This window comes from Barbus barbus, assembly GCF_936440315.1.
Source record: "Barbus barbus genome assembly, chromosome: 10".
NCBI lineage: Eukaryota > Metazoa > Chordata > Actinopteri > Cypriniformes > Cyprinidae > Barbus > Barbus barbus.
Window position 1 is genome coordinate 33,103,053 of NC_136738.1, and position 27,414 is coordinate 33,130,466.

General features: G+C 37.9%; 2 protein-coding genes across 5 annotated transcripts; one reads left to right on the top strand and one right to left on the bottom strand.

The window, feature by feature from the left end:
- The first annotated feature begins 224 nt into the window (after positions 1-224).
- LOC306876417 (CCR4-NOT transcription complex subunit 11) lies at positions 225-11,243 on the top strand. Of its 3 annotated transcripts, XM_079427555.1 has the most exons (9): positions 226-422; positions 1,015-1,099; positions 1,366-1,751; positions 2,881-3,045; positions 4,291-4,443; positions 5,865-6,067; positions 8,782-8,984; positions 9,102-9,198; positions 10,841-11,243. In XM_079427555.1, exons 3-9 carry the CDS (start codon positions 1,433-1,435, stop codon positions 11,036-11,038), a joined length of 1,338 nt encoding a protein of 445 aa, XP_079283681.1. In that variant the 5' UTR covers positions 226-422; positions 1,015-1,099; positions 1,366-1,432; the 3' UTR covers positions 11,039-11,243. The 3 variants fall into 3 exon arrangements, with proteins under 3 accessions (XP_079283680.1, XP_079283681.1, XP_079283682.1); XM_079427554.1 differs by lacking the exon at positions 1,015-1,099 and having other exon boundaries at positions 225-422; XM_079427556.1 differs by lacking the exon at positions 1,015-1,099 and having other exon boundaries at positions 1,394-1,751.
- A 3,263-nt stretch (positions 11,244-14,506) lies between these two features.
- Positions 14,507-26,433, bottom strand: LOC306875982 (plastin-2). 2 transcript variants are annotated; one of them, XM_079426856.1, is made up of 17 exons: positions 26,299-26,341; positions 26,119-26,210; positions 23,403-23,492; positions 22,399-22,562; positions 22,181-22,304; positions 21,075-21,207; positions 20,911-20,992; positions 20,664-20,829; positions 18,915-19,057; positions 18,606-18,701; positions 18,327-18,522; positions 17,991-18,069; positions 16,871-16,985; positions 16,094-16,227; positions 15,865-15,985; positions 15,659-15,783; positions 14,507-15,070 (listed from the first exon to the last, which is right to left on the bottom strand). In XM_079426856.1, the coding sequence occupies exons 3-17, from the start codon at positions 23,467-23,469 to the stop codon at positions 14,938-14,940; spliced, it is 1,878 nt and encodes a 625-aa protein (XP_079282982.1). In that variant the 5' UTR covers positions 23,470-23,492; positions 26,119-26,210; positions 26,299-26,341; the 3' UTR covers positions 14,507-14,937. The 2 variants fall into 2 exon arrangements, with proteins under 2 accessions (XP_079282982.1, XP_079282981.1); XM_079426855.1 differs by lacking the exon at positions 26,119-26,210 and having other exon boundaries at positions 26,299-26,433.
- Positions 26,434-27,414: the final 981 nt, after the last annotated feature.

Here is a 27,414-nt window from a genome sequence, read left to right on the forward strand (position 1 = left end):
GCCGGAATACACATTCACATCCGGGTCATTCTACCGTTTTGTGCATAGATATAAGTTTTGCGTTCCTAGTGTTTGTGTGTGTTTTTTAATAACGCATACAGAACAGAATTTAATGTTTGTACTTAAAAAACAAATTCTGTGAACGCAGTGTGTGAGTTTAAAAGCTCGTTTTGGTTTTGAACTACATCTCCCATAATTCCGTTCGCCCACCGGAAGCGCTCGCTCACACAGACAGCGGCAACGGTTGCGAGCGGAAGTGACGAATTACATTCAGATCGTCAAACAGAAAAAGAGTGAAATTATTGAAACATTAACTTGATTAATCGCTCATATAATCGATATATTAGCTGTATGAGTGCTGGAGCGTCTGTTCTGTTGAATACCGATGAGCCGGCGGGGCGGGTTAAATGAACTCCTCTCAGGTAATATTATAGTTTCTGACTGTGTCTCAAACACAATAATGTGCTTATTATATTCATACATGCGGGTTATTACAGCCTTTAGCTAACATTGCAATCAGTGTTCTTATACTGTAATACAATAACCCACTTCTGCGTCTGATCGATAGTTTAATCCAGTTATAACTTAGCTCTTTTAGTGTAATTGTAGAAACGCTTCTCGTGTGTTTTTCTGTCAAATCTTGTCTGATTTTGATGAAGTAAAGGTCAGAATAAGTGCAGTCATATCTCCAGATGAACTCTTACTGGACTGAAGCAGCTCAGCTTTACTTGATTCTCCATCAATCATCTTTTAGTCTCAAATCTGATCATCAGGATCTTTTGAGGAGCGTTTGTTTCCAGAAGCTTTACTTTCTCTGTTCCTCAGCGGAGGAATGATCTTCATCTCACATCTTCTGAGGAGCGTTTATTTCTTCATCTCTCAATCAGCATTATATGTTTGGATCATTTCAGTCTCCTCTTATTAAGATATATTACTGGAGATATAGAGTGACCGCTGATATTTAGATCAGTATCTGCTGCACTGTTATGAAGATATGACTGATTTACATCACAGCAGGATTTCATCAGAAATATCAGCATCTGCTGCACATTCATATATATGTGTCCCTGCAGCACAAAAGCAGTCATCAGTAACACAGGTATATCTGTAGCAATAGCCAACAATACATTGTATGGATCATAATTATACATTTCTCTTTTATGACAAAAATCATTAGGATATTAAGACCATGTTCCATGAAGATATTTAGTAAATTTCCTACCGTAAATATATCAAAACCTCATTTTTGATTAGTAATATGCATTGCTAAGAACTTCATTTGAACAACTTTAAAGGAGAATTTCTCAGTATTATTGCGAGTCTCTGAAGGAGCTTGAGCTGTATATATTCTCTCTGTATCTGCAGGATCTCATCTGTAGTGGTGTGTCTGCAGTTTTCCGGCTGATCCAGTGGCTCGTCTGACAGAAGCACCATGACTCTGGCTCCTAAAGAGCTGTCCAATCTGCTGGGCATCATGTCGGACGACGCCTGCAGCAACAGCTTCGAGCAGCTGTCCACAGCCTTCCACCACTGCTTCGGTAAAGCTGAGCACTTCCGTGTGGGTTCGGTTCTGGTGATGCTGCTGCAGCAGCCGGACCTGCTGCCCAGTGCTCCTCAGCGGCTGACCGCTCTCTATCTGCTGTGGGAGATGTACCGCACCGAGCCGCTGGCCGCTAACCCCTTCGCCGCGGTGTTTGCGCATCTGCTGAACCCGTCGACCGCCGGAGAGGAGCAGGAGAAGACGCTGTCTGGTACGGCTGCAACAAAACATTATTTTGATAATTATTTCATTTTAGGGCTGCACGATAAATCAAAATGAATCGCAAAAGCTGTGATAGTCATGTGTATGTTGTCAGTGAAGCAGGGTTCTGTGATCAGCAGTAAATCTTCATCTGAAGGCCAGAGAAACTCTAAATACACCCCACAGAACAAACCCAGGAGATCCCTATAGCGGCTTTACTGACGAGATACGCATGAATATCACATCTGATTAATCCTGCAGCCCTAGGCCCAGGTCTTAAAAACACCAAAGCACAGTGCCCTTAACACACACTAAATGCACACTCCTCCGGAGCGCTGTTCCAGGCGTAGTGTGTATCCCATCATGCATCATGTTTTGGAATAAATCATGATTGTTGCCGAGATGTCACGAAGCCTTTCCAATGCAAGTTAAATATTAATATATAATTAGGGCCTGTTATTACATATAATTTGGTAGAAAAGTGTTGCACGTGTTGTTTGATTGGTGCAAAGATGAGTAGTGGTGATATTTACCTTGTACAACATTTGCAACGGCTTTTTATCTCTTAATTAGAATTAATTAATTAGTGTCATGTTATAGGGACTACTGAACAGACATTTAGAAGTTGATTTTAAAATGCAAATCATTTAAAATAAAAATAAAGCTTTGCAAACACGTGCATTTTTACGGCACTATAAGTGTGTCCCATCAGGTGATGAAAAGCTCTACACACTTGTGGTCTTCATCCTCACTTGAGCACTTGGCCCAAATACAGGAAATACGTCATTTAAGTGCTCAAGTGCAAAGATGTGTGGGTTTTTGGACGAAGGGAAAGTTAAGCCGCGGTCACACTAGACTTTGAGCATGTGAAATACTGTCGCACACTGTGAGATGACGTCTTTTTAAAACCTTAAATTCAACACAAACCAAACTATAATACATCTACAATGTAAACGTATACATTCTACTCCACTGCCGCGCTGCAGTTTCACAGGTCAGTGTTCACCAAGCTTGAACTCCGGAATGGATAATATCAAGACTTGTTGTTGTTGTTGATAATGTGTGTTTCTCCTGCATCGTCACTGAAGCGCTGGAATGAGTCTCTGCTGTAAGACACATCTTTTAATGCTTCCGTCCAGGTTTTCTGCCCCCCATCACGCTGGCGGAGAAGTTCTTCCTGTCTCAGCTGATGCTCGCTCCGCCGCGAGAGCTCTTCAAGAAGACGCCGAGACAAGTGTCCAGCATGGACGTGAGCTCCACACCGCAGACCATAGACATCAGCGGACTGCAGCTGGCGCTCGCCGGTACACACATGCTTCTCTACAGCGGCGTTAACACCACCAGACTTCATGCTCTGAGCCCATTCTGTTGTTCTGCCTGTTTACATTCACTTACACAACACCTTTCAATAATTACGGTTTTTCTGAAAAAGTCTCTACTGCTCAGCAAGGCTGCATTTATTTGATCAAAAATATTGTAAAAAATGTGAAATATTATTAGAATGTAAAACAGCTGTTTTCTCTGTGAATATGTGTTAAACTGTAATTTATTTCTGTGATCTGCAGCTGTATTTTCAGCATCATTACTGCAGTCTTCAGTGTCACATGATCTTCAGAAATCATAATAATATACTGATTTACTGATCAACAAACATTTCTGATTATTATCAATGTTGAACACAGTTGTGCTGCACAATATTTTTGTGGAAACTGTCATATATTATCATTCAAAAGTTAGTAAATTAGGAAAAAAAAATAAAAATAAATAAAATGACTACTTTTCTTCAACAAGCAGGCAATTTAACACTTAATTAAATTGATCAAATGTTACAGTAAAGGCGTTTATAATATTACAAACATCATATTGTGTGTATAATATTATACATCATGTTAGCACTGGTTGTACTGCCTTTAATTTATGCTTATTAAAAATTACATATATATATTACAGTACTGAGTATTTTCATTGGGAATTTTCTTTAAGCAAAATATACACTCTTTCAAAAGTTTAGGGTCAGATTCTTTTCAAGTAATTAAGACTTATCACGGATGCGTTAAATTGATCAAAAGTGCCAGTAAAGACGTTTATAATGTTACAAAAGATTTCTATTTCAAATAAATGCTGTTCTTCTGAACTTTCTGTTCATCTGTGAATCCTGAAAAATAAAATGTATCACAGTTTCCACAAAAATATTGAGCAGCACAACTGTGTTCAACATTGATAATAATCAGAAATGTTTGTTGAGCAGTAAATCAGTATATTAAATCATCAGCAGTAAATCAGCTAAATCATCTTTTCAAATGTCTGCAGAAGTGCTCAAGCTTGAGTAAATTAGACTGCTGTGCTTCTTGTTGAAGCTGAAATTCTGTACCGCCATTCCTCAAATGTTTGGAGAAGCAGTGGGTGAAACATTTCTGGCTTTTGAGTTTGAGAGGAATGTACTGTTATATCTAACTTTATATAAAGAGCTGAGTGATCATTTAGAGATGAATAATGATCAGCTCATCATGTGCTGTGAGTTTCACTGATGGGTTGTGTCTTTCGTTCAGAGCGTCAGTCGGAGCTGCCCACTCAGAGTAAGGCCAGTTTTCCCAGCATGCTCAGCGACCCTGACCCAGACTCCTCCAACTCGGGCTTCGACAGCTCCGTGGCCAATCAGATCACAGAGTCGCTGGTGACCGGCCCGCGGCCTCCTCTGGAGAGTGAGTGTTTCTGATGGGTTTTAAAGGAGAAGAATAACAATTTCCTGATCATTTACTCACCTCCATGTCATCCAAGATGTCTAAGTCTTTCTTTATTCAGTCACAAAGAAATGGACTTCAGTGGCGATCAATGGACTGAAGGTTAAAGTGCTGCTTCAAAGAGCTCTACATGATCCCAGCCGAGGAATAAGGGTCTTATCTAGCGAAAGCATCGCTCATTTTCTGAAAATCATTAAAAGTTACATACTTTTTAACCACAAATGCTTTTTTTTTTTTGCACATTCGCTTTGTAAACACTGGGTTGTCACGCGTGACCTTTCCAACGTGATTACGTAATGCGTGAGGTCGAGCTTGTGCAAGATGAGCATTTGGGGCTAAAAAGTGTATAAATATGAATGATTTTCAGAAAATGAGCGATGCTTTCGCTAGATAAGACCCTTATTCCTCGGCTGGGATCGTGTAGAGCTCTTTGAAGCAGCACTTTAACCTTCAGTCCATTGATCGCCACTGAAGTCCATTTCTTTGTGACTGAATAAAGAAAGACTTAAACATCTTGGATGACATGGAGGTGAGTAAATGATCAGGAAATTGTTATTCAGGAAGTGATCTATCTGTCACCATCCCTCCTGTGGGACGCTTGGTGCTCTTTTATTCATTGTCTTTCTTCCCTATCACATATTTTAGTAGTCATCATACATTATATATCAGAATTAAAAGCTTAGAAGCCCAAGATTCATCCTGTGAAAAACATTTTGAAATCAGACATTTGCGTTACCATGGAAATGGTACTTTAAAATCTTTTGCCGGTCTCCTCCCCCTTAGTGGGCGGAGTCAAGTATCATATTACAAAATGCATTACGGTCTTTTACATAAAACATATCATTGGAAGGGTCTGAGTCTCAAGATTCCATATTTTGTGAGAGAAACAATATTTACTGAGAAATGTAGACATTTTTCATAGAAAAATGCATTAAAATAATTCAGTAGAGTTTGGATGGCACCCGGTGGCTGTTTGTGGTATAACGCCCTAAATAACATCTCACTGGAATTTACATTTTTTTCATATCAACTTCAAATTTGGAACATAACTTATTTAGACATAAGGCTTTAATTTTATAGAAATTTCAGAGGAAAACCTGTTCTGTAAAATATTTATTTTATATAAAATAAAATGAGTACAGTATATTTTCTTTACAGTAAATTGAAATACTTTCATATTTTGAAAAGATTCCACGTTTGCAATAATCTGCTGATTGTCTTCTTTAAAAAGAGTCCAACCTTAGGTCTGTATTCAAAAGCGTTCATGAATTATAAGAATTAAAGTTTGGATAGTGCACTATGTTTAAAAATGAGGGGTGACAGTTAAAGGGTTAAGTGTTGTGCGGCTGCAGCTAAACGGCTGGTTTCGTCCCGTCTGTCAGGCCACTTCCGGCCCGAGTTCATCCGGCCCGCGCCGCCGCTGCTGGTGTGTGAGGACGAGCTGTCGTGGCTCAACCCGTGTGAGCCGGATCACCGGATACAGTGGGACCGATCCATGTGCGTGCGCAACGGCACGGGAGTGGAGATCAAACGCATCATGGCCAAAGCCTTCAAGAGTCCGCTATCAGCAGCACAGCAGACACAGGTCAGAGCTTTCCTCAACACATCCAGCTCACGGCTCACCACAAAGACAAGGACTTCTGCATCGTGCCATTATTTTTGTGGCAATTAATCTGTTAAACTGTAATTGATTGCTGTGATCAAAGCAGTCTTCAGTGTCACATGATCTTCAGAAATCATAATAATATACTGATTTACTGATCAACAAACATTTCTGATTATTATCAATGTTGAACACAGTTGTGCTGCATAAAATAATCATATCTTATTTAAATTGTAAAGTATTTATACATCATGTTAGTGTTTGTTGCACTGCCTTTGTGCTTATTAATAATTACTTACATATTGTAGTAATGTCCTCACAAGCTTAATTTTCTTTAAGCAAAATATACAGTATCGTTAAAACGTTTGGAGTCTGTAAAATAATTATTTTTTATACTTTTATCCATCACGGATGCATTAAATTGATCAAAAGTTTCAGTAAAGACATTTCTAATGTTACAAAAGATGTCTGTTTCAAATAAATCCTGTTCTTTTGAACTTTCTATTCATCTGTGAATCCTGAAAAATAAAATATATCACAGTTTCCACAAAAATATTGAGCAGCACAACTGTGTTCAACATTAATAATAATCAGAAATGTTTGTTGAGCAGTAAATCAGTATATTATTATGATTTCTGAAGATCATGTGACACTGAAATATCTGAACGGTACCAATATTAATTTCCCGAAGTATGGATACACCGATACTAGCCGAGCTTCTCTCCAAAGGCGCGTGGACAAGCACCACACGTGACCGCGCTCGTCTCCTTCGCTCTGGTTAAATAGCACAAGTGAAGTGAATAGAAAGATGACTGCTCTGGTTGTTAAAGAACACAGCAGGAGCGCTATCTGTAGGGATCTATGATCTCCGCGATGCAGAGAACGCCACGGAATCCAGTCATAAACACGGAATTTACAGTTTAACGCGGAATGTCACGGAATTTGTCAAAGTTTGGATGAATTAATCAAAAGTAGGTCATTACACTTAAATCAATCGCGATATGGACTAGTATCTGTAAATATTAAGCTGCAAAAGTGTATTTAAATATGAATCCTGCATGTTCTGCGCGTCTCTGTGTGAATGTGCTGCACGTGCGGTTGTGTTTACTAATGTGGCGCTCGCGGTGATTTCAGCGTCTGCCGTCTCAATGAGGACATAAATACATCAACAATATCTCCAGAACTGATCTGAAAGCACTTTACCAGCATTTTACCATTTAATTTGAGTAAAACTAGCTCATATCATACACACACAGAACGTTAGAAGTATTCACGGCAACCCGTCAAAATAAAAGTTCGGTTTAATTTAGCCTATTAAAAACGTGTGCCAGAAATAGGCTATATTACTATTATTTAGTAGAATGTACATAATACTACTACTTACTACTACTGTTGATTTTTTTAAAGAAATAATCACAAAGTATTTTAATTTTAATAGTAAATCCACTTCATTTGCCAAAAATGTAAATGTTTAATTTTCATTAATTCAAATATAAATGAATTAAAATAGTTTTATGCCTTCATCTGATATCCAGTACAATTTAAATACACAACACAGAATTTCTGAGGGGAAAACACATTTCATAAGGCTACTGTAAGAATAAATACAAATAGTTTGTATGCATTCAAATAATAGACATGCTAAAACTTGGTATTTGGTAACAATAAAACATAATGTGAGAAAAAAATAAAACATTTCATACGGCCCTAAACGTGTCATGTGTTACACTTTTAATAAATTAAATATTAAATTGTATAATTTTCATGATTTTAATGAAATAGACATGCTTTTAGATTAATAGCATTTAATTTGACCATTAAAAAAAAAAAAATTCAAACTGAAAAAAACGGAATCCAGAAAAATTAAAATGGAAAAAATTGAATGTAGAAAAAAATAAAACTGAATTTGGGGAAAAATAAAAGGGATTTCATAGGGCCCTATATCTGGAAATATTTTGGTTATGAAGCAAATGAGAATATCAACAAATAGAACTTTGGATTTTAATTAGTACATGTATTAGTAAACGTTAGTTTCAATTAACATTTAACTAAGATTAATAAAAGATTAATAAATAAATCAACAAATGCAGTACCTCAAGACATTTTTTTGTTCATGTAAAGTATACCGCATGTTCTCGACTTGTTACATTTATCTTTAAATTAAAAAAATTACCGCCTTAATATTGTGGCAGTTTTTTTCACCGTGGTATCGAAAATGGTATCGAGTATCGATATTTTTCAAGGTATCGTATCGAAGTTAGAAATTCCAGTATCGTGACAACACTAGTGAAGACTGGAGTAATGATGCTGAAAATACAGCTGCAGATCACAGAAATACATTACAGTTTAACACATATTCACATAGAAAACAGCTGCTTTACATTCTAATAATATTTCACTGTTTTTAAAGTATTTTTGATCAAATAAATGCAGCCTATATGTGTGAATAAATGTTATAAACATTAAAACTCTCACCTGCCTGTAACTTTTGAACGGTAGTGTACATTTTTCTTGTTTATTCCACACGATATTCATTAAATATTAATTACTGTAATACATATATAATAAATGAAAGGCAGTGCAGCAATGTATAAATACTTCACAATTTATCAAATGTTCTTAGATTTCTCTTGAAGTGAATGTGTGTTCTTGACGGATGAGCAGTTCCTCACGGTTCTCTCTCTCTCTCTCATCAGCTGCTCGGTGAACTGGAGAAGGACCCAAAGCTGGTTTACCACATCGGCCTGACTCCAGCCAAACTACCGGACCTGGTTGAGAACAACCCTCTGGTGGCCATCGAGATGCTCCTGAAGCTGATGTCCTCCAGCCAGATCACGGAGTATTTCTCTGTCCTGGTCAACATGGACATGTCGCTGCACTCCATGGAGGTGGTCAACAGGTACTCTGTGCTTCTCGTCCTCTCGTCTGGTTTAATTCAGTGCAGATGGAGAGATAAACAGGATCTTGTGCCCTGAGCTCTGAGGATGTGTGAATGTGTTTGTTCTTTAACCTGTAGATTAACGACAGCTGTGGATCTTCCACCTGAGTTCATCCATCTCTACATCTCCAACTGCATCTCCACATGTGAGCAGATCAAAGACAAATACATGCAGGTAAACACACACCTCACACGGACCATGATGCACCTGTGTGAGCCACATTTACAGGCCGCACAGCACCAGGACTGACGAGGACAGACTCATGCATTCAGTAAACATGATCTTCAGGAAAGCATTATTAATTAACAGGGTTATGGGATTGAATAGTTGTTTCTAGGTAAATGATAAGTGAAATAAAATAAGTGTCATGACTGAATGAATTCAAGGCACATTTCATTAAGCAAAAAAACATTTCTGGTTAAAAAAAACATATTACTTTATTTGATGATTATGAGTTCAAAAGATAAATAAAACAAATCATCTCAGTTTTTTCACAAAATAAGAATGAAGATTTTTTCAAATTTGTATACATGCTTTAATGCACTAATCAAAATGACTAAAGCAGTCAAATGCCAGAATTGTGGTTCTAATGACAGAAAGAAGTGTTCAAAATGCATCATTTAACTTACAGTCTGCAAAGGATTAGAAAAACAACTTTACATAAACAGTTTATAAATAAGGTTTTTTTAACCATCTGTGAATTTCTGTCTCTGTTTGGATGCAGAAAAGGAGGAAACATCTGCTTATGTTTGCATTTTCTTCTGTCTCTGATCATAATTCTGACCTTGAAATCAGGATCAGGCATCAAATAATGTCATACGTGTGAAAATGGGCTGAGAAACCGTTGTAATGTGGCTCAGATTCAGACAGGAATCGTGTGTTTGTGGCGTTTTTCTGCTGATTAATGGAGAACACAAGACTTCTTCACCACATAAACGATTCTCAAAAGCAGAAATGCTTCGAAACACATCATATTTAGTGAGAAAGTGTGACACTCTTTTTGGAATCAGCAGCCAAAATTAGTTAGAGACTTGTATTGATTTCATTCAGCACATTTATAGTAGAGCAAACTTTATTATGCTGGATAGCATATCCTGACATGATTTTGAAAATAATATTTTCTAAATTAATTTAATGACAGGCAGTATTATTTTAAAGCTTACCATATGAATTCAAAATATTTAAAATGTATGCAGTCAGACTTGACCCGTCTCATTTGGTGTTAATTGATTTATGTGAACTACGTTATACAGATACAATGTTACACCAGTTTTTGGCCACATAATAGCCTACATAATCATGTGTCCCTGCAGCACAAAAGCAGTCATCAGTAACACAGGTATATCTGTAGCAATAGCCAACAATACATTGTATGGATCAAAATTATACATTTCTCTTTTATGACAAAAATCATTAGGATATTAAGATCATGTTCCATGAAGATATTTAGTAAATTTCCTACCGTAAATATATCAAAACTTCATTTTTGATTAGTAATATGCATTGCTAAGAACTTCATTTGAACAACTTTAAAGGAGATTTTCTCAATATTTAGATTTTTTTGCACCCTCAGATTCCAGATTTTCTAATAGTTGTATCTCAGCCTAATATTGTCCGATCCTAACAAACCATACATCAATGGAAATTCAGCTTTTTTTTTACACTTATGACTGTTTTTTTGGTCCAGGGTCATATATATATGTATAGTAACATGGATTTTAAATCATTGCTCAGATGCTCTGAAGAACCTACAGGGGAGTCTGGGAAAGTGTGTTATGTTGTGATGGAAAGTGATTGTCTGTTGTGTCTCCTGAAGAACCGTCTGGTGCGTCTGGTGTGCGTCTTCCTCCAGTCCCTCATCAGGAATAAGATCATTAATGTCCAGGATCTGTTCATCGAGGTGCAGGCCTTCTGCATCGAGTTCAGTCGAATCCGTGAGGCCGCCGGTCTCTTCCGCCTCCTCAAGACTCTGGATAACGGAGAGATGCCGGCCGAGAGCAAGACGGCCAAATGAACTCAAGGACTAAAGCTGAGTCTCTCCTCTATCAAAGCACATGAGTTTAGCCTTTCACCTCACAGAAGACACCAGACTCAACGGCGTACAAACTTCATCTGTTTTCTGTTCTTACATGTACAACATGCTCCGCTGTTGTGACCTGTTTTGATCCCAAATGCCATATTTTTTGTCCATTAAAGTAAAGCTTACTTATACTTTCTCAGACGACGTGCTTCAGTTTGTGTGTCTGTAAACTCCTCGGCTTCAGCAACTTCGTGGCCTAGTGGATAGAGCGTTGGACTTGTAACCTGAAGGTCGTGGGTTCGCTTGGCAATGTTTCTAAGATGGAAGAATGCTGTTTTTGTAACATGGGAAATATGATTTTCAAAGGACAAGTTGCTGTCTAATATAACACCCAGATTTTTGACTTTAGAGGACGCAACAGTGCATCCGTCTAGTTGCAAATTATAATCCAAGAGATTCTGTGTACTGTTTATTGGTCCAATAAGTAATATCTCTGTCTTATCTGAATTTAATAGGAGGAAATTATTGGTCATCCAATCTTTTACATTTTTTACACAATCTATTAGCTTAGATAGTTGAGAAGTTTCATCTGGTCTTGTTGAGATATATAGTTGAGTATCATAAGCATAACAATGAAAACTAATCCTGTATTTTCTAATAATCTTTCCAAGAGGCAACATGTATATTGAAAATAGCAGAGGACCTAGGACAGATCCTTGTGGTACTCCATACTTTACTGGTGATAATTGAGATGACTCCCCATTTCTTCCAAGTTAGTTTTTCTCCATTTGTGCTCAAGATTACGAGTGTCTTTCTTGAGAGAATGGGTATAACTGTTGTACCATGGCGCAGTACGGTTTTCTCTAACCTTTTTCAATTTGAGGGTGGCAACAGCTTCTAATGTATTAGAGAAGATAGTGGCCATGTTGCTAGTCATGTCGTCTAGTTCATGTGTATTTATGGGTACACAGAGCAGTTGAGATAAATGAGATGTTTTGCTTGACTCCAAGAGAGTTTATTAGGTCAGTAAACGCAAGTCCTAACGCATCATTTGTATTATCAACGTGAATGTTAAAATCTCAGACAATTAGCAGTTTATCAACATTAACTAATAGATCTGAGACGAAATCTGCAAATTCTTTTAGGAAATCTGTATATGGCCCTGGCGGTCTATACACAGTAGCCAGAGCAAGAGATAGGAGAGATTTCTTCTGCATATCTAACAGTGTAACATTAAGCAGAAGTATTTCGAATGAGTTAAACCTCCTGTATCCTGTTTTCTGAGTAACATTGAGAATATCACTATATATTGTTGCCACACCGCCGCCACGACCAGTCTGACGGGCTCATGTTTATAACAGTAGCTTGGTGGAGTAGACTCATTTAGACCAAAATATTCATTTGGTTTCAGTCAGGCAGAGTACATCAAAATTATTATCTGTGATCATTTCATTTACAATAACTGCTTTGGGTGCGAGTGATCTAATATTTAGGAGCCCAAGCTTTAAAAATGGTTTTTGTTCATTTATTTTGTGTTTTTCTGGTTTAATCACGATCAGATTTTTTCTAGATCCTGCATTAAATTTATATTTTGACCTCGCTATTCGGGGAACAGACACAGTCTGTATAGTTTGGACAACGCAAGTACTTCTGTCTTTTAAGTGGGTAGAACAAAAGTCATCTTAGCAGTTATTTGAGAATTAGCCAAGTCATTTTTATGGCTATGTGAATTTAAAGTTTAAAACGTCTGGTGCAATATAAGCTCTTTGAAGTTATTAATATTATTAGACCATTAAGCCCAAATTTGAGCTTTAAAGCATCATTTACGTGGCCGTGAGAAACAGCGTTGTGAACTTAATTCCACAGTAATAATATGTGCAACTTTAAAAGTCCATAAAAAAAACATTGGCATGGTTTTGAAAATTAGGGTTTGGTTAGTCCATTACAGATATTATAAAGCTTGCATGTTAGTGTTAGCTCTTTATAGAAGGCATTGGCTATTTGGCGTGTGAGTAGCATATTTTAGATGCTGTTTACACTAATTGATAACATTTTATGGATGCACTATTTACACTAAGTGAGAATAGCAATATATTCTATTTACACCTGTGTATTTTCTTTGCAATAAGTGTAAATAGTTGTAGACTATAAATAGTGGCAGATACTGTTCGGTTTTGTTGTACATTAACAGGATGCAATAGTAATGTAGATTGTCAATGATTATATTTATTAAAAAATATTAAATGGATGTCGTTATTAGAAAAATAAAGCCCTGAATACAGCTAATCCTGATATAGAAACCGCAAGGGTTCATGAAAAAGGTATTATTAGATATCAAAATTTGGATTTCGTTAGACCCTGCATTAAATCCCTCGGTTCATTAACAGCACTTAAAAAAGAAGCAGCGCTGTATTTATTAAAGAGGAGCACACACATTAAAAAGTAGCAAATGCATATGTTTGTGTGCAAGCATAGGACCATTTCTGCTCATTTGGTTGTGCTGTGGCTTGTCTCTGTTGTGTTGTGGAGATTTCACTGTGTTGTGCAATACTGGGCCACAGTTGTTTAAAGCTGGAGGAGAGGGTCATTTCCATTTGGAGACCATATAAACCATCAGCCAAATGAGATTTACTGGTAACATTTTACAATTACAATAAGGTTCCATTGGTTAAGATCAGTTATATACATTAGTTAACATGAACTAACAAAGAAAAATATCTCTAATGTATTTATTAGTCAGCCAAAAATGCAAATTAACTATAAATATATTCACCCTCAGGTCATCCCAGTTAGTTTCTTCATCAGGTTTGTATAAATGTGTCTCTGCATCAGTGTCTCAGCAATGGATGCTCTGCAGTGAATGGGTGCCGTCAGAATGAGAGTCCAAACAGCTGATAAAAACATCACAATAATCCACACCACTCCAGTCCATCAGTTAACATCTGGAGAAGACTAAAGCTGAAACACATCCAGCATTAAGATGTTTTTAACTAAAATATGACTTCATAATCCATAATAAGTCTTCCTCCAGTGAAAAAGTGCATCTCCTGTTGTCTCTCACATCAAAATCCAGCCACATATTTGTTCAGAGCTGTTTTGTCTTGTAAACGCTGCTTGATCTGTGCAGATTTCTCTCCTGATTCAGACCAGAACACTTTTCACTGGAGGTTATATACTTATTCTCCAGATGTTAACTGATGGACTGGAGTGGTGTGGATTATCGTGATGTTTTTATTGGACTCTCATTCTGACGGCACCCATTCACTGCAGAGCATCCATTGGTAATAATAGATTATTAAAATCAAACTTGTATCTGTTCATTTTGTTCAGTGGACCTGAGCTAACATTAACTAACAATGAATAGTTAGTTTTTTAGTTGTTGCCTAAATAATAGGATCTTTTTGTAAAATGTTACCTAATAGTATGTTAGTAGTATGAATCATATAAAACGAGCACAAACACTGGAGTTAAAAAATGTTTTTATTTGAACGTACATCAGATTGAGAGACTGAACATGTGTTTATTAACATTTGTAGGCTGAAGTATCTGAACAACAAAACCGGGCTGACTTTGTATTCCAAATATGCACACAGTGCTCAAAGACACAAACAGACATGACCTTTGACCTTTGCTGTAACACTGGAGAAGCCTGAGGTTAATGAAGACAGTACGTCATTCAGGGTTTCAGTGAATTTTCCTGTCTTTTTTATTTGCATATATTTTGAATGAATTGATGTATTATTCATCTGAGTGTCAAGAACTTTTTATTTATATTCTCTATAGAACTTTCTATCATTTTCATGATATCTGCATGATGTTGGGAACCCAATAACTGAGCGAGAACAATAACAGGCATGAATGAAATATAAAAGCAGGCGTATAATCCTGCGCTTCTAGATTCGTCTCATTCCTCGAGCCATGAGGCAGGCGAACACCGTCATCACCATCTTGGGCTTCACCTCCACCAGATCCTCCGGCAGCGCATACACCCTCGCTCCGATCTTCCTGGCCATAGAGATGGCGTACCTGAGAACACGCATCGGTGAGTGTGACACGCTTCCTTTTCAACAGAGCTTGTGCAGTTCTGGCTTCAGTCCTGACCTTCTCTAGCAATTCTGAGTTTATCTCTCGCAATTCAGACTTTAGTACATATTTCATCATTCTGATCTTTTCTCATAATTGAGTTCATATTTCGCAATTTGACTTTTTTCTTGCAATTCTGAGTTAATATCTCACTATTTTACTTTATTGTAATTCTGAGTTTATATTTCACAATTCAGTTTTTTCTTGTAATTCTGACTTTTTCTCATAATCGAGTTTATATTTTGCAATTTGACTTTTATTCTTTCAATTCTGTCTTTTTTCTCGCAATTCTGACTTTTAATTTCATAATTCAGATTTTTCTCATAGTTCTGAGTTTATATCTCAAAATTCTGACTTTTTTCTCATAATTTTGAGCTTATATCTTAATTCTGACTTTCATGTAATTCTGAAATTGTCGACTTTTAAGAGAAATATTGTTCAGTGTCCCATTACACCACAGCTCTGAACTCATTTTGAACCCAGAACATCTGTTCAGTGTTGATTAATATGCTAATGAGGAGTGTGACGTACTTTGCGTTATTGAGTTTCTCTTCGTCTGTCAGGTCTTCTGTCTTGAGAAGGTCGTAGCGGATGGAGCCGGGCTGGATGGCGTCAATCAGGTCCAGGACAGGCATGCTGCTGCTTATGGATCCGTCCTGCAGAATCATAACAGAAGAGGTCAGTTGTGATACAGAAGGAACACGTGTTTCTCTTCAGGGTGAGCGTGAGCTGCTTACTTTAAAGCCGCTGATGGTGCCTTTGCCGGCCTGTCTGAGTGCGTCGTTAACCCAGGTCACGATGGTGTCGTCGATGACCTTCTGCCCGTCGCCCAGATCTTCCAGGATGTTGAGTGTGTATCTGCAGACAGAAGATGAGCGAGACTTTCAGCAGACGTGTGTATCTCAAGCGTATGACTGTGTGTTTGCGTCGATCTGAAGCGTATGATCACGTGTTTGTGTGTCTTACCTCCTCATGAGCTGCCAGAGCAGAGCGAGCGTCAGCGTCCGATTGCCTTCGTTCAGATCCTGACCAGCGATTCCCACCAGAGAGAACTTGGCCTCCTTCTTCCCCAGCTCCACCGCGTAGTTACAGTTCTCCAGCTGCAGCACACAACACTCCAGTTACACGTGCGCTTGTGTGTGTGTGTGTGTGTGTGTCTGTGAGAGAGAGAGAGAGTGTGTGTGTGTCTGTGAGAGAGTGTGTGTGTGTGTGTGTGAGAGAGAGAGAGTGTGTGTGTGTGTGTGTGAGAGAGAGAGAGAGAGTGTGTGTGTGTCTGTGAGAGAGTGTGTGTGTGTGTGTGTGTGAGAGAGAGAGAGTGTGTGTGTGTGTGTGTGTGTGAGAGAGTGTGTGTGTGTGTGTGTGTGTGTTTGAGAGAGAGAGAGAGTGTGTGTGTGTGTGAGAGAGAGAGAGAGTGTGTGTGTGTGTGAGAGAGAGAGAGAGAGAGAGTGTGTGTGTGTGTGAGAGAGAGAGAGAGAGTGTGAGTGTGTGTATGAGAGAGAGAGAGAGAGAGAGAGAGTGTGTGTGTGTGTGTGTGTGTGTTGTGTGTGTGTGTGTGTAATATATTTTTAAATAAATATTTTACTAAATCTATCAAATGTTTTATAGTTATAAATATGTCTAAAATGCAGTTTTTTAGTTAAATGCGTGCTGTAGTAATAGTGGAGCAGGTCCTTCTCAGGTGGAGGTGTTGTTCTTTCACAGGAAGTGTTTCGTTGGTGATCCTCTCTTGGAATGCATTTGTACCTTTTTCATGTTGCTGCCCAGTTTGGGATACGGTGGTTTGTTGACCTTGTCCCAGTCCACAGGAACCTTGATCTTTTCATAGAGCTGGAAGATCACCAGAGCATCGGCCAGATCCCTGGAAGAACACAGTGAGAACAAGCACCGTCTCAGTGTCTTTGGCTGCGTTTCAAAGCACATCCCAGCTGACAGGGATCCTTCTGGCAAGGTTCTCTCAAACTTATGAACACTCATTCTTCCAGAAACCTTTGTTCAGTTCTCCCGTCTTTTAATAACGTTCTCAACACGTTAGCACAACAGCGTTATTCATACATGGTTCATGGAGTGCTTTTCTGAAACAGTTTAGTTGGATGTTAGTTGAACCAATTTGAAACATTAAAAGATGCTACAAGTATCAGGAGGTTCAGAGAACACTCAACAGTAGCGCTCCCATAATGATGCAAAATAATCAAACAGAATGTTTCTTTAAAGTTCTCTCTAACGTTCACATAAAACATTGTTTAATCATTCATAAAACTGGACAATTAGAAGGTTCATAGATCATTCAGAAATAATGTTTTATTACGTTCTCTGAACATATTGTTGTTAGCTGGGTGCTAGTGCACTACTGCCTGTTATATGAATAAGGCAAATACTGTTCATTATTGAGCGGTTAACGTTTTACCGAAAACAGAAATGCTTATTTTGTATATTTTTAAATTGAAAACAACTTTTTTTGCATTAATATATAATATCATATAATCACTGTACAGTAAATAGACTGTAGTAAAAGTAAGAATCAGCGATGCACCAAAATTATTTCTTTTACCTAAACTACATTTTAATTTAGCTAAAACTAATTTACATTACATTTATTTAAATTTAGCTAAAAGAAAGTTGATTTAAACATCAGTTTATTAATGTATTTAATAAAAACACTCAAATAAAAACGGAGTTGTGTATAAGTATTTAAATTGCACATAAGCCCATTTTTATACTTCGTAATGATGATGACTGATTCTACTCTAATTTGTTGTTGAAACATTGATTAAAAACAATCATGACAAATGTATTATTCATACATTAATGAAGTAAAACTATAATGAATATGTAACGTTATGCTGTTGTGGTTTATGACACTCACACGTAGAGATGATTGACGCGTGGATTGACGCCCAGCGAGTTCATCCAGTTCCTGAAGGTCCGCTCCTCTCTGGTCTCTCCTGACAGACACGAGAACACGATCACATCAGTTTAACACGATCACAGGAGGGTCACGGAAATGAATGTTAATGTGCTGTCATTCATATACAAACTAAAACACGTTCAATGCATAAAAAGTGTTTTTTGTGCAAATGTTTTGAGAACATTATTAAAGACCAGAGCTTCCCAGCTAAGGAAATGTTTTCAGTATGATTTGCTAATGTTATATGAATGTTGTTTCTGAATGACAGAGATCTGCCGGCTCAGACGGACTCACCCTCGATGGAGCTCCAGTCGATGTCCTGGTTCTCGGGCTTCTTCAGAGCTGGGTACTTGTTGAAGAGGTTGGCCACGTAGGCCAGGTTGAGTTTGGGGTTTCCTCGCACCACGTCTGTAGCCGTGACGAACTGACGGCATCCGAGCCGCTCGGCCTGCTCCAGCATACACTCAGCTCTCTTCAGATCCTCTTTCTCCTGCGGCGGAGGGATGATCGTGTGTTTTCAGTGCTGTCTGAGTGTGTGCATGTTAATGATGTACTGATGAGCGGTTTACTCACACGTATCCCAGACATGTCGACCGGGATGGCCGGGATGCCCTCCTCGTCTCCTTTGGGTGCCACCTGGTTCAGGATGTTGTAATAGGCCTTGGAGTCCTTCAGACGACAGAAGAAGGTGAGGTTATGAGCGCTGTCTCCATCACAGTGTTTCCAGCTTATTTACATTCAGAGAGCAGCTTCATTTACACTGATTTACTGAATCACAACAGGAACCACATGATAGATAGATAGATATAGACAGACAGACAGACAGAGAGACAGATAGATGGTTCTATGGTTCAGTCTGCAGTGTTTTGTGGAGCTGGGTACCTTGATGTCGGAGCTGAAGTTGTTGATCTTGGAGCAGCCGGCCTCCTCCAGGTGATAGTTAGCCCAGCGCAGCAGCAGCTCCTCAGGAGACAGCTTGACCAGATCCTCCAGACTCTCTCCATCCCTGAGCAGAGCGATCAGAGCTGCGCACACACACACACACACACACACACACAGACACAGACACACACACACACACACACACACACACACACAGACACACACACACACACCGTTCCTTAGATCAGCACGCGTGTCATTTACTCAAAAGAAATACACAAACTCTCAACGTTCCCGAATGTTAGTATTTGGTTCTTGTTTTAACCAAATAAATGTTCCAGGATTGTTCTTTTTTAGATTTGTATTTCTTACAGCCATGAAATAATGTTTCCGGAACATTGCAGGGAGGTTTTTTAGACAACCTTAAAATAACTTAAACCAACTAATGGTTGTTTTTAGGTTTATATTACATCCATAAATGAATGTATACAAAACATTCCCTCATGGTTATTTCTAGGTTTCATTTTTTCATCTATAACTTGTACAGAATGTTCTCTGATGGTTACTTTTATTATTACAGTCATATAATAACTTACACAGAACATTCTCTATTTTATAGTTGTAAAAATATAACCTAAAATAGCTATTAGGCTACATTCTGTAAAGATATTTTATGATTGTAAAACTAACCTAAAACCAATCATTAGGGAAAGCTCTGTTTAAGTTCATGGCTGTTTTCAGGCTGTTTTTAGAACCACAAAATGACTCTTCTGGAACGATTTCTGATGGTTATTTTTAGAGTTACATTCTGCAAACCTAGAAAGAACATTCTGATTCTATAAAGAAAGCTTTCCTGGCTAACCGAAGACCAAAATCTAAAAGTGTTTATTTTAAAGGTAAAGTTCACCCACAAATGAGAAATCTCGAGTCGTTTTGAACCTGTAAGAGATTCTTTGTTCTGTTGAACACAAAAGAGGAGATTTTGAAGAATGTTGGAGAATGTTGAAGAGTTGCTGGTAGCCATTGACTTCCATAGCAGGGAAAAAAATACTATAACTATGTGGTTACCAACATTCTTCCAACAGAGTTCCTCAGAAGAAACACAGCAGCTTGTGTGTGTGTGTGTGTGTGTGTGTGTGTGTGTGTGTGTGTCAGTGTGTGTGTGTGTGTGTGTCAGTGTGTGTGTGTGTGTGTGTCAGTGTGTGTGTGTGTGTGTGTGTGTGTCTGTGTGTGTGTGTGTGTGTGTGTGTGTGTGTGTGTGTGTGTGTGTGTGTCAGTGTGTGTGTGTGTGTGTGTGTGTGTCTGTGTCTGTGTGTGTGTGTCAGTGTGTGTGTGTGTGTGTCAGTGTGTGTGTGTGTGTGTGTGTGTCAGTGTGTGTGTGTGTGTGTGTGTGTGTGTGTGTCTGTGTGTGTGTTTGTGTCTGTGTGTGTGTGTGTGTGTGTGTGTGTGTGTGTGTGTGTGTGTGTGTGTGTGTGTGTGTGTGTCAGTGTGTGTGTGTGTGTGTGTGTGTGTGTGTGTGTGTGTCAGTGTGTGTGTGTGTGTGTGTGTGTGTGTCTGTGTCTGTGTGTGTGTGTCAGTGTGTGTGTGTGTGTGTCAGTGTGTGTGTGTGTGTGTGTGTGTGTGTGTGTGTCAGTGTGTGTGTGTGTGTGTGTGTGTGTGTGTGTGTGTCTGTGTGTGTGTTTGTGTCTGTGTGTGTGTATGTGTGTGTGAGAGTGTGTGTGTGCGTAGTGCTTTTGTAGTACTTTATACCTTCATTCCTGCTGATTTCGATGTCGGCAAACAGGCCGATTTTGATGACTTGCCACAGAAGTCCCAGCACTAAATGCTGCCTGCCCTCTTTCAGGTCCTCTGCTCCGATGTTCACCACGTGGCAGCCGATGGCGGAGGCTGAGTTCAGTGCCAGGTTCAGATTCTCCTGCACATTTACACATGAACAGCAGCATTAAAATCAGTAAAACAGCAGCGAGTGAGACAGTCCAGCAGATCGTGGACGGACCTGGATGGTGAAGGGCGTCAGCTTCTTCTTGTTGATGGTTCTCTCGTCGATAGTGTCCGGCACAGACAGGTTGATCATTTTACTGCGAACAGAGAATAAACTCATATGTCTGACGAGTGAAATACGGCCGTATTGAATGTGAAGGTGTTTTTGTGCTGCAGTACCAGAGCACGATGCCGTCTCCCACCGCGGTGAACAGATCGTTGGAGCTGGGATCCATGGGAAGAACATGCTGGCAGTCGGGATCCTTCTCCAGCGCTTTATTGACCCAGTTCACGAACGCCACCTTCTCCTCCTCTGCACACGGCCCACACAACACAGTTCGTTAGAGAAACCTTGTTTTGAAATCTTTCTATAACGTTAAAATGTCTTGTTGCGATTACAATCTTATTTAAAGGTTACAACGTTTCTTAAACGATCTACTCATTTTATTTTCACCCAAAATATAATGTTTATTTTTCAAATTCTAAGGACATTAAAATGTCCAGTTTTCATCATGATTCTAACGAGATTTAACGGTTACAAAATTCTTTCTTATAACATTCAAACTTTATTTTTTAATCCAAATATAACATCATTTAAATGTTTGTTTTTCTGATTTTAATAATGTTGAAACATCCAGTTTTCTTGTCGTGATTAGAAAGTTATTTAAAGGTTACAAAAATGTTTCTTAAATGTTCTGCAAATTTTATTTTTATGCAAAATATAATGTAATCTGAACGTTTGTTTTTAGTGATATACCTTAAGGACATTAAAATGTCCTGTTTTCTGTCATTATAATGTTAAAGTTTACAGAAAACATTTCTTGAATGTTCTATTTAACCTTTATTTCCACCCAAGATTAAACATTATTTATTTTTGAATATTCTTAAGAGTGTTAAAATATCCTGTTTTTTTGCCATAATTCTAATGTTGTTTAATGGTTACAAAAAAAAGTGATTTACCCATTTAATTATAACATTATTTAAGTTTATTTTTGATATTCTGAGAACACTGAAATGTCCAGTTTTCTTGTCAATATTCCGTTATTTAAAGGTTGCAGAAACATGTTCATGTTCTACTCATTTTATTTTTACCCAAAAGATAACATTCAGATGTTTATTTTGAATATTCTAAGAACTTTAATATGTCCAGTTTTCTTGTTGTGATTAAAATGTTATTTAAAGGTTACAAAAATGTTGATCATTATGAGAACATCTATGAAATATTAATAAAGTTATGAACATTCCATAAACAATACTTGAACATTTTGTCCAAACAATTGTCTGACCGGAGTACGAGTGCTGCGTTCCCGACTGTTCTGAGGTTCCTGCCACTGAACAGATGCCCTCCTTCTTATTGATGGCCTTACGGAAGGTCTTGGCCACTTCTGAGCTCTTCAGGTCATGGACCACCTGAGACAGACAGGGTTTGCTTTAAAACAAGAGCAGCCAGTGGAGTACAGGATTTCTTTGGCTCTGATGGCAGAGCTGTGACCTTTGACCTGACCTTGGCGAACTCGTCGAAGGTGATCTTCCCGTCCTGGTTGAGGTCCATGGTTCTGCTGAGCTCCTGGACGATCTCACGCACGCGAAATCCCGGCAGAGGCAGGTTCGCCTCCTTGAAGAGGGCGGTCAGCTCATCGGTGCTGATGTGACCGTTACCGTCCACATCTGTGGGACGAGGTCAAAGGTCAGTGCCAACACATGCTCTGAATCACTCTAATGAACTCTTTTAATGAATCACTCAAAAAAGCTCAAAATCTTTCAAATCCATATGTATATTGTGTTTCGCTTTTCATTTTAGTTTGTCATTTTGCTATGTTTTTGCTGTTTTTCTGTTTAGCTTTAATATATTTTTTTTTCACTGAGTAATTTTAGCACTTCAAATTTGAAGAGATTCATTTGATATTATTCAGCATTATTTCAATAGGCAAAAATCATTTTTAATAGCTTTTATGACAGTGCTTTAGTGCCACGCTAAAACATAAAAAAAATCTAAAATTACGAGATTAAAGTTAATTAAATTAAATGTTTGAGAAAAAGAGTCAAGATGTTTTGATAAAAAAAGTCAAGATGTTTTGATAATGAAGTCGAAATAATTTGAGAATAAAGTCGAAATTATGAGAATTAAATTGTAGCAATTAAAGTTCGGTCTGAATCCGGGCCCTTCGCATGCGCAATATAGACTATACTCTCAGAATAACATGACTTTAATCTTGTATTTGCTATGACTTAATTCTCATCATTTTGACTTTATTCTTGAAATATTGACTTTTCTCAAAATATTTCGACTTTATTCTCGTATTTTAGATTTTTTTTTAAAACAAAAGTACTATTTGTTAGTATTTTTGTTAAGAAATGTGAACAAATGATTTTGGAGAAAGCACTAAAAGCATCATGAATGAAATGATGGTTGAGAGGAATCAGATTTGAAAGAGTTATTGATGAATCCGTTCAGTCTGCTTCCTCTTGTGTTTGGCTGCAGATGAATGGAGATGTCTCCTCACTCACCCACTTTACTGAAAGCCTCTCTCAGATCCTCCATCTCCTCCCCTGGGATGTGTGATATGCCTGCCATCTTCTGCTGTCACGATCAATCACCTGTCAATCAGAGACACCGTGTGTGTTTCTGTGCTGTTTCAGATCTTCACTATACTGATGGAGGAGCAACACAACTTCACATTCTGCCGTCTGATCGGCCTGAGAGTGTATGCGATGTGAAGATGAACACATCCAGAGAAAAGCTTGAGCAACACAGACTGCTGCTGGTCTTTGAGTAACAGCCTGTGGTTTGAGGAGGAGAAGCTAAAACTGCAGGATACGCTTGAGAATGACTAACTCTTACTGCAACGAGAGCAATGCTGGTGAACAATACTGTACTTTACAGCAGTTATGACATGAAATCAACCAGTGAATGAAACATCAGCAGATCCAGATTACAGGAAACGTTCTGGCAAAGTTCTGAACAAACGTTCTTCCAGTAACATTAATAGAGCATTTATTCAGAGTTCTCTGCTCTCTAATGATGTTCTCAGAATGTTAGCACGACATTATTCATACACTCTTCATGGGATGTTTATTTCTGAAACGTTCTAGTTGGACGTGTTTTTTAATGTCACTACTTGTTTCAGAATGTTCAGAACATACAAAAGTAATGTTTCCATGATGTTTGCAAAATGATACAATGTAACTTTTGCATAAAGTTTTTAAAACCTTTTGAGTATTCAGAGAACATTCAAAACAAAAATACATAACTTAATCAAAACATTTGCAAAACGTTCTTAGAACAAATTTTTTGGTATTTGGTGAGTTATTTGGTCTTTAATAACTTTCCCAAAACGTTAACACAGAAATGTCATTTTTTTTTATTTCTGAGACGTTTGTCTAACATTTTTTAACATTCGTACAATCAAGAAAAAAAACTAAAACATTTTTGACATTTAAAATAACTGACCACTTTGAGCATTTGGAGAACATTCAGAAATAAGGTTTTCATAACTGGGGATTATGGGAATTGTTCTTCAGCTTAGTTTTGTTAGGTTGGGTTTGGACTTCCTGCTTGTGAAGGTGTGAGATGTTTCTGAGACGTGGGTGAGATCTTCTGAACGTCACATTAACAAATGCAGGAACATGTCAGTGATCATGGAGGAGGTTTAAAGCTAATGGTTTTAAACTCAGCCGTGACAAGTTTATATCTCTATACTGAGAGAAAACCAACAAACTATAAATCTGTTTTTAAGAAGAGCTCATTTGTGTTTTGTTCATGTAAATCCCATCAGATATCAGTGCATTTAACATGCAAACGCTGCTCTCTTTAAAGCGACGTCTGTTCACAGCAGTCAAACAATCAGATGCTCGTTTGCATCTTTTATAGCAAAGATAAGCGCTTTTATTTTATCAGCACAAATGTTGCTCTGAAAACTCCTGTCTCTGTCTTTAACCACTTGAGCAACAGAACAACTGCTGCTTATTTCAGTCGCGTTTCCAAATGTCTGCCATGTGCATCACATGCTCTGATCTTCCTCTTTCAGACGGGTCTGTTTCAGCGCTGCCTGGCGAAGTTCTGGAAACTGATATGATATCATCAAAAATTGCTGCTGCACATCATACACTTAGTGAAGGTGTGAACAAACTTTAGGGCTCAGAGATGAGAAATAGAGCAGATGCTGGAGATTGAGCTGCAGCTTCACATCAGAATATATGCAGATGAACCGCAGTTTCCTGTTTCACTTTAACAGCAGAGCAAAGCTTCACTTCTGCTTCAGATTACACGCAAAAACCCCCAACACTTACAGCCCTGAACACACAGCAGGCCTCAAAGACTGAGAGATCGCTGAAGATCTGCCTCTCAAAATACACTACATAATACTCAAAATACACTACATAATACTCAAAATACACTAAATAATACTCAAAATACACTACATAATACTCAAAATACACTAAATAATACTCAAAATACACTAAATAATACTCAAAATACACTACATAATACTCAAAATACACTACATAATACTCAAAATACACTACATAATACTCAAAATACACTAAATAATACTCAAAATACACTAAATAATACTCAAAATACACGAAATAATACACTAAATAATACTCAAAATACACTAAATAATACTCAAAATACACTAAATAATACTCAAAATACACGAAATAATACTCAAAATACACGAAATAATACTCAAAATACACTAAATAATACTCAAAATACACTAAATAATACTCAAAATACACTAAATAATGGTGGTGTAGAAACGATCTTCACTCACAAATTGCTAGTAAATTTCACAATTACAAAGAAATAACTCGTAGAAAAACTGAAATAGTATTTTCTTGTAAAACACTCCAATTTTTTTTATTTAATATTTACTTAATTTTTTTACAGTGAAGTTGTAAACAAAGATTATTAGGTGTTATATATATATATATATATATATAAATACTATTTCAGTTTTTCTTCACAATTTCACATTCAGTTCAATGTGTTTACCATTTCCTTGTACTTATTTGTGATATTTACTAGCAGTTTGACTGAGTACATCGCGTTTGGTTCAGTGCAATGCATTTGTTATAGAAAAACAAAGTTATTAAATTAAATGGCATTTGAAAATACAAGTATTTTAACTTTCAGGTGTTTGTACTCGAGTGTATGTCTGTACTTTGCAAGCTGTTGCATTAACATTAATCTAAACCTGAGAAGTCAAACACAAACCTGCACAATCTTTAAACACTCTTTAAAACACGCTGTTCCTGTGTTCAGCGCATCTGATCAAGAACCCAGAGCTCCTGCCTGGAGATCAAGCGCTGTATTTTGAGGAGTGCAGCATGTTTTCTGTCAGAATGAGCTGAGATCCAGTGAAGTTTAGAGATGGGTTTGATGGGTTTCTCTTACCTGCAGATGGACGCTGGGCTTCAGGCTGCTTCTGAGTCTGGACGCGTTCAGAAGAGCTGCAATGACTCTATTCAAATGTGAGAGGAAGGAAGTGACTTACAGCGGCCTACACAACCCTCGAAACAGGAACACATGCTTCATGTCTTTATAAGGTAAAACGCTTGACATCTGCACACTCAAACAAACATGATGGACGTCTGACACACTTCTGAGATTTGACAGCACTGAGGTTTCATCTTCTGAATGGATCCATCCTGAATGGGTGCCGTCAGAATGAGAGACCAAACAGCTGATAAAAACATCACAATAATCCACACCACTCCAGTCCATCAGTTAACATCTGGAGAAGACTAAAGATGAAACTAATCCAGCATTAAGATGTTTTTAACTCAAATACGAGTCCATAATCCGTAATAACTCTTCCTTCAGAGAAAAAGTGTTCTGGTACACCTTCAAACGTGTGACTGTCAAGTTTGATTTGTAACCATTTTTAATGTGTGCTGCATGTTTGCAGAACTGAGAAATGACCAGGAAACTGCTGTAGTGCTGTATACTGTAATGAAATTTGACCAAATCTATAATTCTTTGGTATTTGAAGTTTTCTAGTGTTTTTCATCTACGGCAAGACTACATTACAGTAATAAAATGAAAATGATCTGTTCCTGAAAGTTCATTGCTGAATTATTATTATTATTATTATCTGTAATGTCATTTATGTTGTATACTGTAATAGATAAAAATCCTTCCTGAATCCTAATAAGAGTTGTCAAGTGTTCTTGATCTCATGAGTGTTCACGGGGCATCTGTGTATTGGATCGAGTGTAAGCATAAGAATATCTCTAATAACTAGATGGAAACGTTTGAAAGACACATTTATGCTGGCTTGTCTTAAAGTCTTGTCTAAGAAACATAAATAGTTTGGTCAGATGTTCTAGATGTCTGCTAAAGTGTTGCTAGTTGGTTGCTAGGATATTCTGGGTGGTTGCTAGGCTCTTGCTATGCGGTTGCTGGGGTGTTCTGGGTGGTTGCTAAGCTCTTGCTATGCGGTTGCTGGGGTGTTCTGGGTGGTTGCTAGGCTCTTGCTATGCGGTTGCTGGGGTGTTCTAGATGTCTGCT

Coding starts and splice junctions, on each gene's coding strand:
- LOC306876417 (XM_079427554.1), top strand. CDS start 1,433: ATGACTCTGGCTCCTAAAGAGCTGTCCAATCTGCTGGGCATCATGTCG. Junction 4,444..5,864: donor CCCGCGGCCTCCTCTGGAGA/GTGAGTGTTTCT, acceptor CCCGTCTGTCAG/GCCACTTCCGGCCCGAGTTC. Junction 8,985..9,101: donor TCCATGGAGGTGGTCAACAG/GTACTCTGTGCT, acceptor TTTAACCTGTAG/ATTAACGACAGCTGTGGATC.
- LOC306875982 (XM_079426855.1), bottom strand. CDS start 23,469: ATGGCAGGCATATCACACATCCCAGGGGAGGAGATGGAGGATCTGAGA. Junction 18,702..18,914: donor ACTTCAGCTCCGACATCAAG/GTACCCAGCTCC, acceptor TGTCGTCTGAAG/GACTCCAAGGCCTATTACAA. Junction 18,523..18,605: donor TCGACATGTCTGGGATACGT/GTGAGTAAACCG, acceptor CCTCCGCCGCAG/GAGAAAGAGGATCTGAAGAG.